Source organism: Dasypus novemcinctus, chromosome X (genome assembly GCF_030445035.2).
Source record: "Dasypus novemcinctus isolate mDasNov1 chromosome X, mDasNov1.1.hap2, whole genome shotgun sequence".
Classification (NCBI taxonomy): Eukaryota; Metazoa; Chordata; class Mammalia; order Cingulata; family Dasypodidae; genus Dasypus; species Dasypus novemcinctus.
The window spans coordinates 1,785,415-1,798,584 of NC_080704.1; the positions used below are offsets into that span (position 1 = coordinate 1,785,415).

The 13,170-nt window shown below is 63.7% G+C and overlaps 1 protein-coding gene across 1 annotated transcript; it reads left to right on the plus strand.

Moving 5' to 3' along the window:
* The first annotated feature begins 1,059 nt into the window (after positions 1-1,059).
* Positions 1,060-10,400, plus strand: LOC101421854 (A-kinase anchor protein 17A). The gene is given in 8 exon segments (XM_058292292.2): positions 1,060-1,179; positions 2,538-3,315; positions 4,150-4,298; positions 7,348-7,588; positions 8,598-9,022; positions 9,024-9,237; positions 9,239-9,321; positions 9,323-10,400. Coding segments are annotated over 7 exon segments (2,034 nt in total). The 5' UTR covers positions 1,060-1,179; positions 2,538-2,553; the 3' UTR covers positions 9,483-10,400.
* Positions 10,401-13,170: the final 2,770 nt, after the last annotated feature.

Below are 13,170 nucleotides of genomic sequence, written 5' to 3' on the forward strand. Positions count from 1 at the left end.
GCTACCCCACTGGGACCCTGCGAACATGAGGGAATTCCTGTTTTCTATTTCTAAGGGGTATTTTCCTCGAACATCTCCCAAATTATTGTAATTCTCTCTTGGATAACTCTTAGACTGGCCTACGCTGGTTCTGAAGGAGTGAATACCTGGTTTCTCAATTTGCTTTGCAAATAAATGCTCCTGAGAGCCGAGTGGTTAAAGGGAGTTTCCAAATTTAACCTTTCCCCAAGGAAAGAATCTTGCCATCCTCACGTGCAAAGCAGCCCCTGGGAGGATGATTTTCAAGAGAGCACAAGACACCCTTCTGTTCCCGGAAAGAAATAAGAAGGTAAGTGAAGGAAGAAAAGACGCGGACCCCTCTGAGGCAGGCTGTCTGGGTTTAAAGAGGGCTCCGCCCTTCCTGGGGCATCTTAGTGCCTGTGTGTCCTCGTTTAAAAAGAGGAAGGGATGCTAGCTCTGGTTCTTAAGTCACTCCAGGAAGTGGAACGATGACTCACACAGGTTAAATACCCAAAAAGGAAGAACCAGCCCCTTCTTTTAACACTTCCCTTGCCACGCGGGCCCCTCACCGGCCGCCACCCCCTCTGGAAGCTCGTGCGCAGGCAGGGGGCGCGGACGATGCAAGGTCTGGGTTGCCCTCCGACTCTGCATTCTCATTTTGAGGCTCTGGGACATACTGGGGTGTCAGGATAAATTTTACAATTTGGGCCCAAACGGGCCCCACGCTTCTTCGGGTGCAGTAAACGTTATTGCCCGCTCTGGCCGCACGCGGGGGACCTCTGAGGGGACCTGGGCGAGCTCCCCAGTCTGCCCAGAGACCACGAGCACGTTTGAATAAACTGCATCAAGCAGGTGTCCCCCGTGGGGGCGGAGCGAGGCCCGCGCACGCGCAATGCTGAATCCGAGGCGCCCCGCCCATCCCGGCCCCGGAAGTCCCGCCCTCCGGAGGGGGCGGGGCCGCGGAGGAGAAACCCGAGGCCGCCGCGCGGCCGCAGCCGCGGGGCGGGGCGCCGGAAGCGGAAGTGCGTCACAGGGGGCGTCGCGGCGGCGGGTCACATCCGGGGCGCCTCCGGCGGACGGCGGCGGCGCGGGGCGGGGAGGCCGCGCCTCCGGGGGTCGTCGGGGGTCGGCGACGAGCTTGGGCCCGCCGAGGCCGGGTCGCAGGGGAGCCCTGCGCCGGTGAGCGCCCGCCAGCCCCGGATCCGCGGGGCCCGGACTCCCGGCCCGCGTCGTCGCCGCCGCCTCCCTCCCCCCTCGTGGGCCGGACCGGGCTGGGGGCGGGGGACTGGGGGGCGCCGGGGAGACGGATGACGGCCGGGGACGCCGGGAGCCCCGCGGCGGGGCGGCCGGGGCTGCCGGAGGAGCCGGGCCCGGCGGGCGGGGCGACGAGGGGCGGCCGCGGGGGCGTGGGGGCGCTGCGGGGTGCGGGGCGGGGGACTTGGGGGATGGGGGTCCGGGATCCGGGCGACAGGGGGCAGCCGAGGGCCCCGGGGCGACAGGGGCGGCCGGGGAGGGCGTATCTGAGGCCGAGCGGGCTCGGGGTCTCGCGCTGCGCTCGGGGTCTGACAGGGTTTGTTGTCAGCGGTGGGGGGCTAACAGGGTTTGTCGTCAGGCCAGAGCCCCTTCCTTCGCCCCCCTCCCAACCGCTCCGCTAGCCCCGCAGCTCCTCCGCCCCCCGCCCCTCCCCTCCCGCCCCCCGGGACCCTCTCGCTGCAGGCTGTGTTGTCCGCAGGTCCCAGGCCCTCGTAGGGAAGCCAAGAGCTGGGGTGATGGGCTCAGGGGCCAGAGAGGCCTGCTGGCGACCCCTTGGTCGTTGGGGCTTCCCTGGATCAGGCCCATCCCCCCCGAGCTTGGCTTTCCGGAAGTAGCCAACGCGTCAGACCCGTAGGCCAGAGCTGGATTCTTCCGGGGTGGGTGGAGGGAGAGGGCGGAGAAGCTGGGTTCCAGGCCCGAAGGTGGGGAAAGATCCTTGCTTTCTGACTTTATTTTGCGCAAAGAGAAGTTTGTATCTGCCAGTGATCAAGATAGAGTCCGTGGTCCCCAGTTTTTCCGGCCTGTGGTTTCCTTCCTGTTCCATCATTGGTCACACACTGCCCCCTCCACAGGATCTTTCCCGATGCCCGGAGCTGAGCTTCTTGTGGCCCCTCTGCCCGCAGGGCCGGGTTTCTGCTCTGGCCTGGAGCAGTTTCTAGTTTGCTTCCTCCCTACACCTGAGTTTAGGCCACACTGTTCAGCTTCCTACCCTCACAGGCCCTAGGAGAACTGGTAGATATTTGGTGTAGGCCCAGTGGCGACGGCGGCTTTTGCCCTGCGCCTTTCCTTAAAAGACGTTTGCAAATCCAGTTTTCCTCCCTCTTTAGTCTAAAGAATTATATTTTAAACTCGGTGGATGCCGGCCTTTAACGAGCTAGAGCTCGGCAGCTCTCACGTGGCGGGAAAAGCACGCCTGCTTCCCTCCTCAGGGACTGACTGCGCTGGCCGGCCCGGGGACCCCTCGCCCCGTGCCCGGCGCTGACCGGCCGTGCTTTGCGTTGCAGGCCCCACGCCCCGGCTATGGCCGCGGCGACCATCGTGCACGACACGTCTGAGGCGGTGGAGCTGTGCCCCGCGTACGGCCTGTACCTCAAGCCCATCACGAAGATGACCATCAGCGTGGCGCTGCCGCAGCTGAAGCAGCCGGGCAAGTCCATCTCCAACTGGGAGGTGATGGAGAGGCTGAAGGGCATGGTGCACAGCCACCAGTTCTCCACGCTGCGCATCTCCAAGAGCACCATGGACTTCATCCGCTTCGAGGGCGAGGTGGAGAACAAGAGCCTCGTCAAGTCCTTCCTCGCCTGCCTGGACGGCAAGACCATCAAGCTCAGCGGCTTCTCCGACATCCTGAAGGTCCGCGCGGCCGAGTTCAAGATCGACTTCCCCACGCGCCACGACTGGGACTCCTTCTTCCGCGACGCGAAAGACATGAACGAGACGCTGCCGGGAGAGAGGCCGGACACCATCCACCTGGAGGGGCTGCCGTGCAAGTGGTTCGCCCTCAAGGAGTCGGGCTCGGAGAAGCCCAGCGAGGACATCCTGGTCAAGGTGTTCGAGAAGTTCGGCGAGATCCGCAACGTGGACATCCCCATGCTGGACCCTTACCGGGAAGAGATGACCGGCCGCAACTTCCACACCTTCAGCTTCGGGGGCCACTTGAACTTCGAGGCCTACGTCCAGTACTGCGAGTACGTGGGCTTCATCAAGGCCATGAGTGCCCTGCGCGGCATGAAGCTCATGTACAAGGGCGAGGACGGCAAGGCCGTGGCCTGCAACATCAAGGTGAGCCGCGGCCCCCCCACGGCGCGCCCCGCGTGGCTCCGAGGGCCGGCGGAAGCCTTGCAGCCTCCCCAGCCCGCATCCGGGGGAGCGTTCCCCACGGCAGCTCCCGCTCTTCCCGTAGAACCTCGGGGTGCGCGGGTGTGAGAGCGAGTGACCGTTGCCCCACTTTGGCTGTGGCGGATTTTGCACAGTAGGGAAAAGGTGGAAGGGCCCGACATGCCGTAGTTTTCAGGCGACGACCGTCAGGGAAGTTAACCGTGGCGGAGCCAAGAGGGCCGGGTGGCACGGGGCGCCCCGGTACCCCGGGGTTTGCACTTCCTTGTCATTTTCGAGCGGGGTTGAGGTGGGCCTCGCGGCGGCGGGGAAGCAGCCCTCGAAGGGGCTGCTGAGTTTGGGGTCCGGCTGTGGCAGGTGGGCTTGTGCAGGAGGGGTGGGGCCCTGCCAGCAGAAGCGGGAAGTTGTCTTGAAAGAGTAGTGGCTTCTCCCAAAGACGGCAGAGTCGAGTTAGATTTCAGCGACGACTTGTTTTTGCCTGGCTGAGGGGTAACCCCCGTTGGGGTTAGTTAATTCTTGAGCTGCTACCTGGTGGGCTGACTCCAGACCCATCGGTTTAACCTCGGGCCCCCCTTTTGGGGTCGTCCAGGGAGGGTGTGACCGACCGCAAGCAGAAAGGGGTTCAGAGCTGGCGTTCTCTGACTGGGTTTCCACGGGATGGAGCTAGGATAGCTTGCCCTGCGTGGGTCGGTCCCACCGTGCTGTTTAGGGAGTGCCCGTTGTCACACCCCGTCCTGCCCGGTCGTTCACTCAGCTCACCCTTTGTCTCTGCTCTCGAAGGTTTCTTTCGATTCAACCAAACACCTGAGTGACGCCTCGATTAAGAAACGGCAGCTCGAGAGGCAGAAGCTTCAGGAGCTCGAGCAGCAGAGAGAGGAGCAAAAGCGCAGAGAGAAGGAAGCAGAGGAGAGGCAGAAGGCGGAGGAGAGGTATGCCGCCGCGCAGCCCGCGCGCAGGGCTGTGCCGGACGCCCAGCTGCGCTCACGCGTGTGCCTGGACGTGTCTGCGTGTGCGCCAGCCGCCCGAGGCGCAGCAGAGCAGGCGCAGGCAGAGCTCCCTCCGCGGCCGTGGGTCTCAGCCGTGGGTCTCTGCCAGGCGTGTCAGCAGCGCCTTGCCTTCACACCGCCGCCCTGGGGGCAGTCATGTGTTGTGCTGGAGCCCCAGGACGCCGCCCTCTCAGTTTAGGGTGAAGCTGCGTTAACCGAGGGAGGCCACCCAGCTTCCACAGTCAGCGCAAGTCCCAGCTCAGGCTAGAGGCCTTCGGAGCGCCTGCATCCATCTCTCGCAGGGCCAACTCAGGCTGTCCTTCTAAAGCTTTTGTTTTCAGCATTATAAAAGTGATTTCACCACCTGGATGATGTCAGTTTTAGAAAAATAAGGAGACATTCTCCGCCTTCTGTTACTGCTGCCACACGTGGCGTTTCTTTTCGGGCGTGTGTGACACTTAAGTTTTCTTGCAGCACCTTAAGTCAGAGGCGTTTTGCATTTGGCCACACTGCCCTCTTAATGGTCTTTGATTCTTTTTTTTTTTTTTTTAAAGAGTTATTTTATTTATTCCCCCTGCCCTGTTGTCTGCTCTCTCTGTCCATTTGCAGTGTGTTCTGTGTCCGCTCCTGTTCTCATCAGGTGGCACCGGGAATCTGTGTCTCTTTTTGTTGCATTATCTTGCTGTGTCAGCTCTCCATGTGTGCGGTGCCACTCCTGGGCAGGCTGCACTTTCTTTCGCGCTGGGCGGCTCTCCTTACGGGCGCACTCCTTGTGCGTGGGGCTCCCCTATGCGGGGGACACCCCTGCGTGGCAGGGCACTCCTTGAGCACATCAGCACTGCGCATGGGCCAGCTCCACACGGGTCAAGGAGGCCCAGGGTTTGAACCCTGGACCTCCCATGTGGTAGACGGACGCCCTAACCACTGGGCCAAGTCCGTTTCCCTGTCTTTACCTCTTTGGCAAGGTCTGTATAATCGAGCTCTTCCCCATCTGTTGGGGTTTTTGTTTTTCCTCGTTTTCCTTCTTCATTAGAAGTAACGCTGGCGCGACCAGGTTTGCGCGTCTAGCTTTTTCGGTCTGGAGCCACACAGTCGCGTCCCTGGGTGGGAGATCCCCGCCCCTGTGCTGTTCTTGACGGAGCAGCTTCCCAGGGTGAGTCGGCCCCTCGTTCTGACAGGTGGACGGACCTGCAGGATGAGGCAGGTACAGACACGCGTCCGTGTGGAAACGGGTGGGGGTGGCGAGTGCTCAGGAGCGGGAGCCGAGGCAGACCGCCGCACAGGCGCGGAGCCCTGGGGGAGCGCAGGTGCTTCCCCCAGAGTGGTCCCAGGAGCCAGCCCCCTCGAGGGGCAGCTTGGATGTACACTGAGTAAAACTTGCCCCGCGTGTGCAGCACCCAGCGGCAGGCGCCTGGCTCACACAGACGTCCCACAGCCTGCGCGGCCCGGGGCCTTGCTCCAGGGTGAGCAGGCCTGTCTCGGAAGCTTTGTCCCTGACCTGCCCTCTCCCACGTTTTGGAACGCGCCCCTGAGACGTTGTTAAGGAAAGCAGAAAGCCACGTTCTTGTGTCTTCCATGAGCACAAACGCGTGCCTAGGAACTCTGCGCCGCGGCCTCCGAGCCTGGGCTGCTCCTCGGGCCACACGAGACTGTCGCAGGGGAGGCGCCCGGCAGACCCGGCCTCCCTGCGCAGGGCGGGCGGCCCCCTCCGCGGCTGCTCAGAGCTCCGGGGGGAGAGAATGGGGTGCAAGAGGTCCCTCACTGCCCCTCGGCTGTGAGGAGGAGTCCGGGTGAGCGCCATGCGGCCAGCCCTCCGCCCCCTCCCAGGGCGCGATCTGGGGTTCTGCTTCCTAGGGAAGAGCTGGTCGTGTTGCTGTCGTGGTCCTGGGCGCCAGCGGCCCCTTCTCAGGGCCTCTGGGCGCCGGCGCGTTGTGATGGAGTGCTCCGCGCAGGGCCGTCGCCCCAGCCTCGGGTCACTCCCGGCCTCGCGCGTTGGCACCCGTCCCCGCTCCTTTCTCGTGCAGCCCCTGCGAGCATCTGCGCCCGGGGACCAGGTTGTGCTCTTCCCTGCCGCTCCCCGCACCTCGGCGGCCCGAGTTTCTAGAGCCAGCTGCTTACCAGAGTAAATCTTCACGCAGGGTGGGCGAGGCGCTCCCTGCAGATGCGCCCTGCGCTTCTCCCACATCCCCCTGGGCTTGGCGTGGGCGCCGCGCCGCCCCCGTGCCCCTCGCGGGTTGCTCCCGCCCCTCAGCCCGCCAGGCGGCCGCGGCCGTCAGCTTCCGTCCCGCTAGCTTTGCCTCTTCTGGACTCCACGGAGGCTTCGGCTTCTGGCGTGCGGGCTCTGAGGCGAGCCTGGCCGTCCCCTGCATGCTCTGTCCAGCGGAGGGCACTGCCGCCCGGGAACGGGGCCCTGGCCCCTCACGGAGCACGTTTCTGCATCTGCCTGGTTTGGGGCAGTGTCTGCGTTTTGCGCTGATGCCCGCCTCCCAGTCTCCCCTGCTCCTGACGCTTGGGTTTGCCTTCCGCGCACAGGCGTGGCGTGCGGTTCAGCGACTCGTAGCTTGTTATTGGCGGCTCGTGTTCTCCTTCTGGCCTGGGCCTTGTTTTCCTGTTGGGTCCTTGCCCCCTGCTTGGCAACGGCTGAGAGCGCTGTGGGAAGGAGAGGGGTGTTCGTCTCGCAGGTACTTTTCACAGCGTGCCTTTTGACCCTGTTGGTGGTCCGCGTTTGACATCCCTCAGCCCTTTTCCTTTTCTTTACGGCTCCAGGTTTTGGGGCGCACTTAGCGAGATTCTCCTTTGAAGGTCATAAGGCTCCTCCCCCTTGTTTTCTGCCAGTTCCTCCACTGAACTGAGGTTCATACAGCATTTGAAGGTTAACTGAGCACCGGGCCGCCTGCCACTCCCCCGCCTGCTTAGACTCTCGCCCTCACCTCCTGGGCCTAGGCTGCAAGACGCCCCCTGTTTAACAAAACGTTTCACGTGTCTTACGCAGGAAACAGAAAGAGCTGGAAGAACTGGAGAGAGAGAGGAAGCGAGAGGAGAAGCTCCGCAAGAGAGAGCAGAAGCAGCGGGACCGTGAGTTCCGCCGAAACCAGAAAAAGCTGGAGAAGTTGCAGGCGGAGGAGCAGAAGAAGCTGCAGGAGAAGATCAGGCTGGAAGAGAGGAAGCTCCTGCTGGCGCAGCGGAACCTGCAGTCCATCCGGCTGATCGCCGAGCTGCTGAGCAGAGCCAAGGTGAGCGCCGGGCCGAGCGCGGGTCCCCGCCAGCCGCCGCTCGACTCTGCTCGCCGCCCGCGCCTCTCTGACCCACCGGGCAGCCTCACGGCCCCCCTGTGCGGTCGGAGAACCTAGTGTCCCGGTGCTGAGGGCCAGCAGGCGGCCGGCGCCGCGTGGCCGCCGTCCTGGGTGTCGCAGTTGGGTACGATTAGCACCGTGCGCTGCCTCCTTCCAGCTCGCCCGGTGTCTGGGAGCCCCGGGGACAGAGGGCCCTGTGCCTGGGAGGGCGGCTGAGCGCAGACTCCTTGTCCACGCGGTGGCCGCGGCCAGGCCCGACCACCCTCGGCCGGACGGCGCGGCTGAGCCCGCTCCCACAGCCGCGGCCCGACCGGGCCCGGCTCGTGGCGGGGGCGTGATGAGCGCAGGGCAGCGGGCTGGTGGTGCCAGGACCCCCGTGACCCCGCGGGGACGCCCGCAGGAGGTGCCTGGGCTCCGGGCGAGCTGCGGCCCCACCCCGGCCCGCGGACCCTGGCCCAAGCGCGCCCGTAACCTGTTGTCTGCTTACAGTTGTGCTAAGTCCCGGGAAGGAGAAGGCAGGCGTGCTGGGACCTGCGGCCGCCCAGGTCTCTCTCATGGTGAATATTGAAGACACTGACCCCGGCGAGGCCGGACGCGCCCCGGCGACGTGCGTGCGCCCCGGGACCCCAGCCCCTGCTGCCGGCGAGGGCCTGGGCGCAGGCCGCAGGCCCCGCCGCCCGCCACGTGGGGACGGAGGCCGGGCGAGGCCCAGCACCCCCGAGCGGCTTGCCCGGGCCGGCCGCCGAGCTCGCCAGGCCTCCTCCCCGCCGGCCGCGTCAGCCCGGCTGCAGGGGCCGAGGGAGCGGGGCCGGCTTTCGCCCCGGCAGCCGCGGTCGTAGGAGCCTCCTCGCTCCGGGCCACAGGCCGCCGAGCGCACCCTCCCAGCCTGTCCTCGGAGCAGCCGGCGGTGCCGGGATCTGGCCTCACGGCGCTCTCCTCTTCCTTCCAGGCCACGAAGCTGCAGGAGCAGGAGCAGAAGGAGGAGAAGCTGCGGCTGCAGCAGCTGGAAGAGCGGAGGCGCGTGCAGGAGGCGGAGCTGCGGCGCGTGGAGGAGGAGAAGGAGCGCGCGCTGGGGCTGCAGCGCCGCGAGAAGGAGCTGCGCCAGCGGCTGCTCAGCATTCTGCTGAGCAAGAAGGCGGACGGCTGCCCGCCGCCCGAGGAGCTGGGCGTCTCGCACGCCGACCTGCTGCGGCCCGTGCTGGACATCCTGCAGACGGTGACGGCCAGCTGCGCCGGCGCCCTCGCGCCCCACGCCCTCGCCGCCCCCGCGGAGGCCCCGGCCGGACCCCTGGCGGAGCCGCCCGCCAAGGCCGTCAACGGCAGCGGGGCCGAGGATGCCCAGCGCCGCGACAGCCCCGGGCGCGGCAGGGGGCTGCTCGCCCGACAAGAGGTGCGCGGGCGTCCTCTCCTGCATCCCCGACAACGCGCAGCAGCCCAAGGGCGTTGCCGCCTGCGACGCGGGCGCCTGCAAGAAGGAGGCGCGCTCCGAGCAAGACAAGTGCAACCGGGAGCCCAGCCCGGGCCGCGGCCGCGCCAGCCGCGACCGCAGCGGCGAGGACCGGCAGCGGCGGGAGAGGAGCGGGCCCCGGGCGGCCGGCGGGGCGCGGGGACGGGCAGCGCAAGGAGCGGCGGCCGCACGGGAAGCACTCGCGCAAGGACGACAGCCCCGGGCACGCCCCGCTCGCGCCGCTCCAGGAGCAGGGACAGGCGCAGCCGCCGTGAGCGCAGCCGCGACAGGGACCGCAGGGCCAGCGCCAGCCACAAGCGCAGCCGCCGGGGCTCCCGCTCCCGCTCGCGCTCCCCCAGCCGGCACCGGAGCACCTGGGACAGGTAAGGGAGGGCCCGGCCCGCCCGCGGCCCCTCCAGTTGGACCAGGACCGGGACCAGCGCCGGGCCTCGCCCCGCGGCCCCGCACCGAACGCACGGCGAGCGCCACCCTGTGGAGGGCCGCGGCGCCCGGGATTGACGATCCTCCCCAGACACGGCACCCCGGCTCTTCTGTTCCAAACGCGCAGTAGTCGCCAGCTTCATTTCCTCCTCAAACTCTGACCCAGAGGCTCCAACGCCACCATTGTCCTCCCCCAGCCGGGAAAGCCGCAGAGCGCCGGCTCGAGATGGCAGAGCTGCTGCCCCAGCGGACGCTGCGTCTGGAGGCCCGATCCCCGCACAGCCGCCGAGGAGACGCCTCTGCCCACCCGGAGACGAGTTGCCAAAGCCGAGCGCAGCCCGCGTCACTGCGAAGAAAAACGCCCCCTGGGTTTTTGTTGTTGTTTTTTTATTTTTACTGATTGAAAAATACCGTCTGGGTAGAGCATGGAAAGGACAGGACGAGCGGCCCCTCTCGTCGTGGGAAGGAGGCACCGACCTTCGCCGCGGACAGGCTGTGGGAGGCCGGCCCTCGCAGGCTGGCCGGGGACGGTCTGCTCCGCCGTAACTTCCAAAACATCCACTTTTTACAAATTCAAGTCATTCAGCTTAAAAAAAAAAGAAAATGTTGATTCCGAGCTTTGGTTTGTAGTGAAGATTAGCGCGTGTGGTTTTTTTAAGAAGCTGTTTTGCTAAATTATTTTTCCTTGGAATGTTTCAAACCGATTCAAAGCTGCAAACTTGTTAAATTTTATAATCGTCCGCTTCTCACCGGTGAAGCTCAGGAAGACTTACACATCGCCGTCCCCTCCGTGGTAGGAAAGGTTGTGTTTCCTCCAGTTGGCCTTTTTATGGTGGAATAAAATCCTTTTCCAGTGAACCGAAACCTCTCGCACGGGGCTTTTTGTGCGTTTCGTGTCCTTTCCCCCGTCACAGCGTGTTCGAAACGGACGGAAATCGTGGTGGCGTCACGGGCCTGCCGGTCCTCAGCGACGCGGCTCACGGCTCCATCCCCCGCGAGAGAATCCTGGGCCCCGGGAGACGCCCGCTTTGCCGAGAAACAGCCCAGGATGTGAGGTTCTGGTCAATTTAGAGAACCCTGTTCTTTTGTTTGTTTGTTGTAACATGCTTTTATATTTTTATTTCAAAAGATACTTAGGTTCATACATGTTACATAAAAAACGTAGGGGATTCCCACATGTCCCGCTTCCAGCCGCTGCCGCTTTCCCACATCAGCAGCACCCTTCACGGTGCGTTGGTTACAACTGAGGAGCAAGACTGGAGCACTGCCACCAAGGGCGGATTATAGTTTGCATTATAATTTACACTGTCCCGCATAATTGTCAGAGTTATGACAAGATTATAATAGCCTGTATCGGTCCTTGCAGTGTCATTCAGGACAATTCCTGTGTCCAATGTCCAATTTTTTAAATTGGCTTTTTTTTTTTTAGAGATACACAGACACAAAAAATGTTACATTAAAAAATACAGGAGGTTCCCACATACCCCACTCCCCACCCCCCATCATTTTTTTTTTTAGTTGTGTTCTTTGACGATACATATATCACAAAAAATGTTAGGTTAAAAAATATAAGTTTCCCTTATACCCCATCCCCCACCGCTCCACTCCTCCCACATCAACTACCTCTTTCATCGTCGTGGCACATTCATTGCATTTGGTGAATACATCTTGGAGCACTGCTGCACCACATGGAAAATGGTTTACATTGTAGTTTACACTCTCCCCCAGTCCACCCAGTGGGCCATGGCAGGACATACAATGTCCAGCATCTGTCCCTGCAGCACCACCCAGGACAACTCCCAAGTCCGAAAATGCCCCCACATCACATCTCTTCTTCCGTCTCCCTGCCCTCAGCAGCTACCGTGGCCACTTTCTCCACATCAAGGATGCAATTTCTTCCATTGATACAGTCACAATAGTTCCAGAGTAGAATATCAGTAAGTCCACTCTAATCCATACTCTATTCCTCCATCCTGTGGACCCTGGGATGGTGATGTCCACTCCACATCTATATCAAGAGGGGGCTTAGATCCCACATGGATGATGGGTGGGATTCTCCTGCTTGCAGCTGTAGGCACTCTTGGCTCCCTGGTGTGGTGGTTGACCTTCTTCACCTCCCTGTTAGCTGGCCACGGTAAGTCCAACAAACCAGGAGGTAGGAGTTGCAACTCTGCTGAGGCTCAGGGCCCAGCTGGCTCATGGACAGCCCAGAGATTCAAGTCAGCAGTGCGCGTGGGCCAGCTGCACACGGGTCAAGGAGGCCCGGGGTTTGAACCTTGGACCTCCCGTGTGGTAGACGGACGCCCCAACCACTGGGCCAAGTCCCCTTCCCCCTCTCTTCTTCACCCTAAGGCCTGTTAGAGATGCACAGCGCGTGGTGAGCTCATCCGGATGGTTCACCCAGCACAGGAGCCCTCCAGGCCCGAGCAGGGGGCGCTGAGGTCTGAGGCTCCGGGGAAAGCAACGGGCGCAGCTGGTGGAGGCAGGAAGCCTCAGGCACCCAGCCCCCCTCTGGCACCCTGCAGGGAGGGGGCTGCTTTTCGGTCCTTCCAGGCACCTTGTGCCCCCTTGTTCTGGGCCAAGCAGCCTTCAGCTCCCGGAAGTGAGGAAACGCCACCCCCGGTTCACCGCAGTTCTGCCCGGCTGGATTTCTACAGAATCAAAAGCAAAGACCATGCGGCGGCTTCACCCGGGAGAGGACGCGCTGAGCTCTGGCTCCCCTGTCCTTGCGGGGAGCCTCGTCTCTCATTTGTCTGAGGTCCCGGGGCCGGGGACTGAACCCGGGACCCGGCGTGTGGGAGGCGGGCGCTCAACCACGGGCCACGTGGGCTGCCCTTTGCTCGCTCTGCGCAGCCACCGGGCGGACGTCCTCGGCCCCGGGGGAAGCCCGGAGGGGCAGCTGCGGATGCCGCCCCGTCTGCCGCCGTCTCGTCCCCAGGTCCGGCGAAGCCCTCGGCCTCGGTGCTTCGTGGACCCTCCGAGCCCTGACACCGGGAGCTTGTGGGACGGGCCCCGGGAAGAGGAGCCAGAGCTGGGGACGGGCTCGTTCCAGCCCCCCCACCCCATCGCCAGCCCCAAGTGGGCCCCGCCTCCCCCCCCCCATCTTTTAATGTGACTTTTAAACAGTGCAAAGGAAGAGATTTGTCCTTGCTCCTGCCGGGACCCATTTGAGCCACGGCCAAACAAACGAGCCCCGCGGGGTCCCCGTTTCCTCACCCATTTACGCCGGGGTCCCTGCAAACCCTCGGGGGTCCCGTGGGCCCAGGGGTGCTTGTGGGGGGCTCGCGGTCCTTTCTGGGCCCCCGGTGCCCTTCCCCTACAACTGAGCAGCCTGGGACCCGCCCCCCGCAAGGCCAGCTTCTCTCCCCCACCTCCCCCTGTGCCGCTCCCCAAGACGGCAAGGCCTCTAGGCCCCCCAAGTCTACCGGAAGTTGGGTATTGGGGTGAGAAGGCGACTCCACTGATGGCGGGGCCCCTCCCCCGGGCCCCAGGAAAATGGGGCGGGGAGGGGGGCCGTCTGCGGGACCCTTCTGCTGAGCGGCCCGAAACTGCCATCGTGCTGAGCTCATGTCCAGGCTCGATTTCCAAAGACAAAAGCAGAGAAAGTTCACGCTGAGCTGTACCTCGAAGAGGC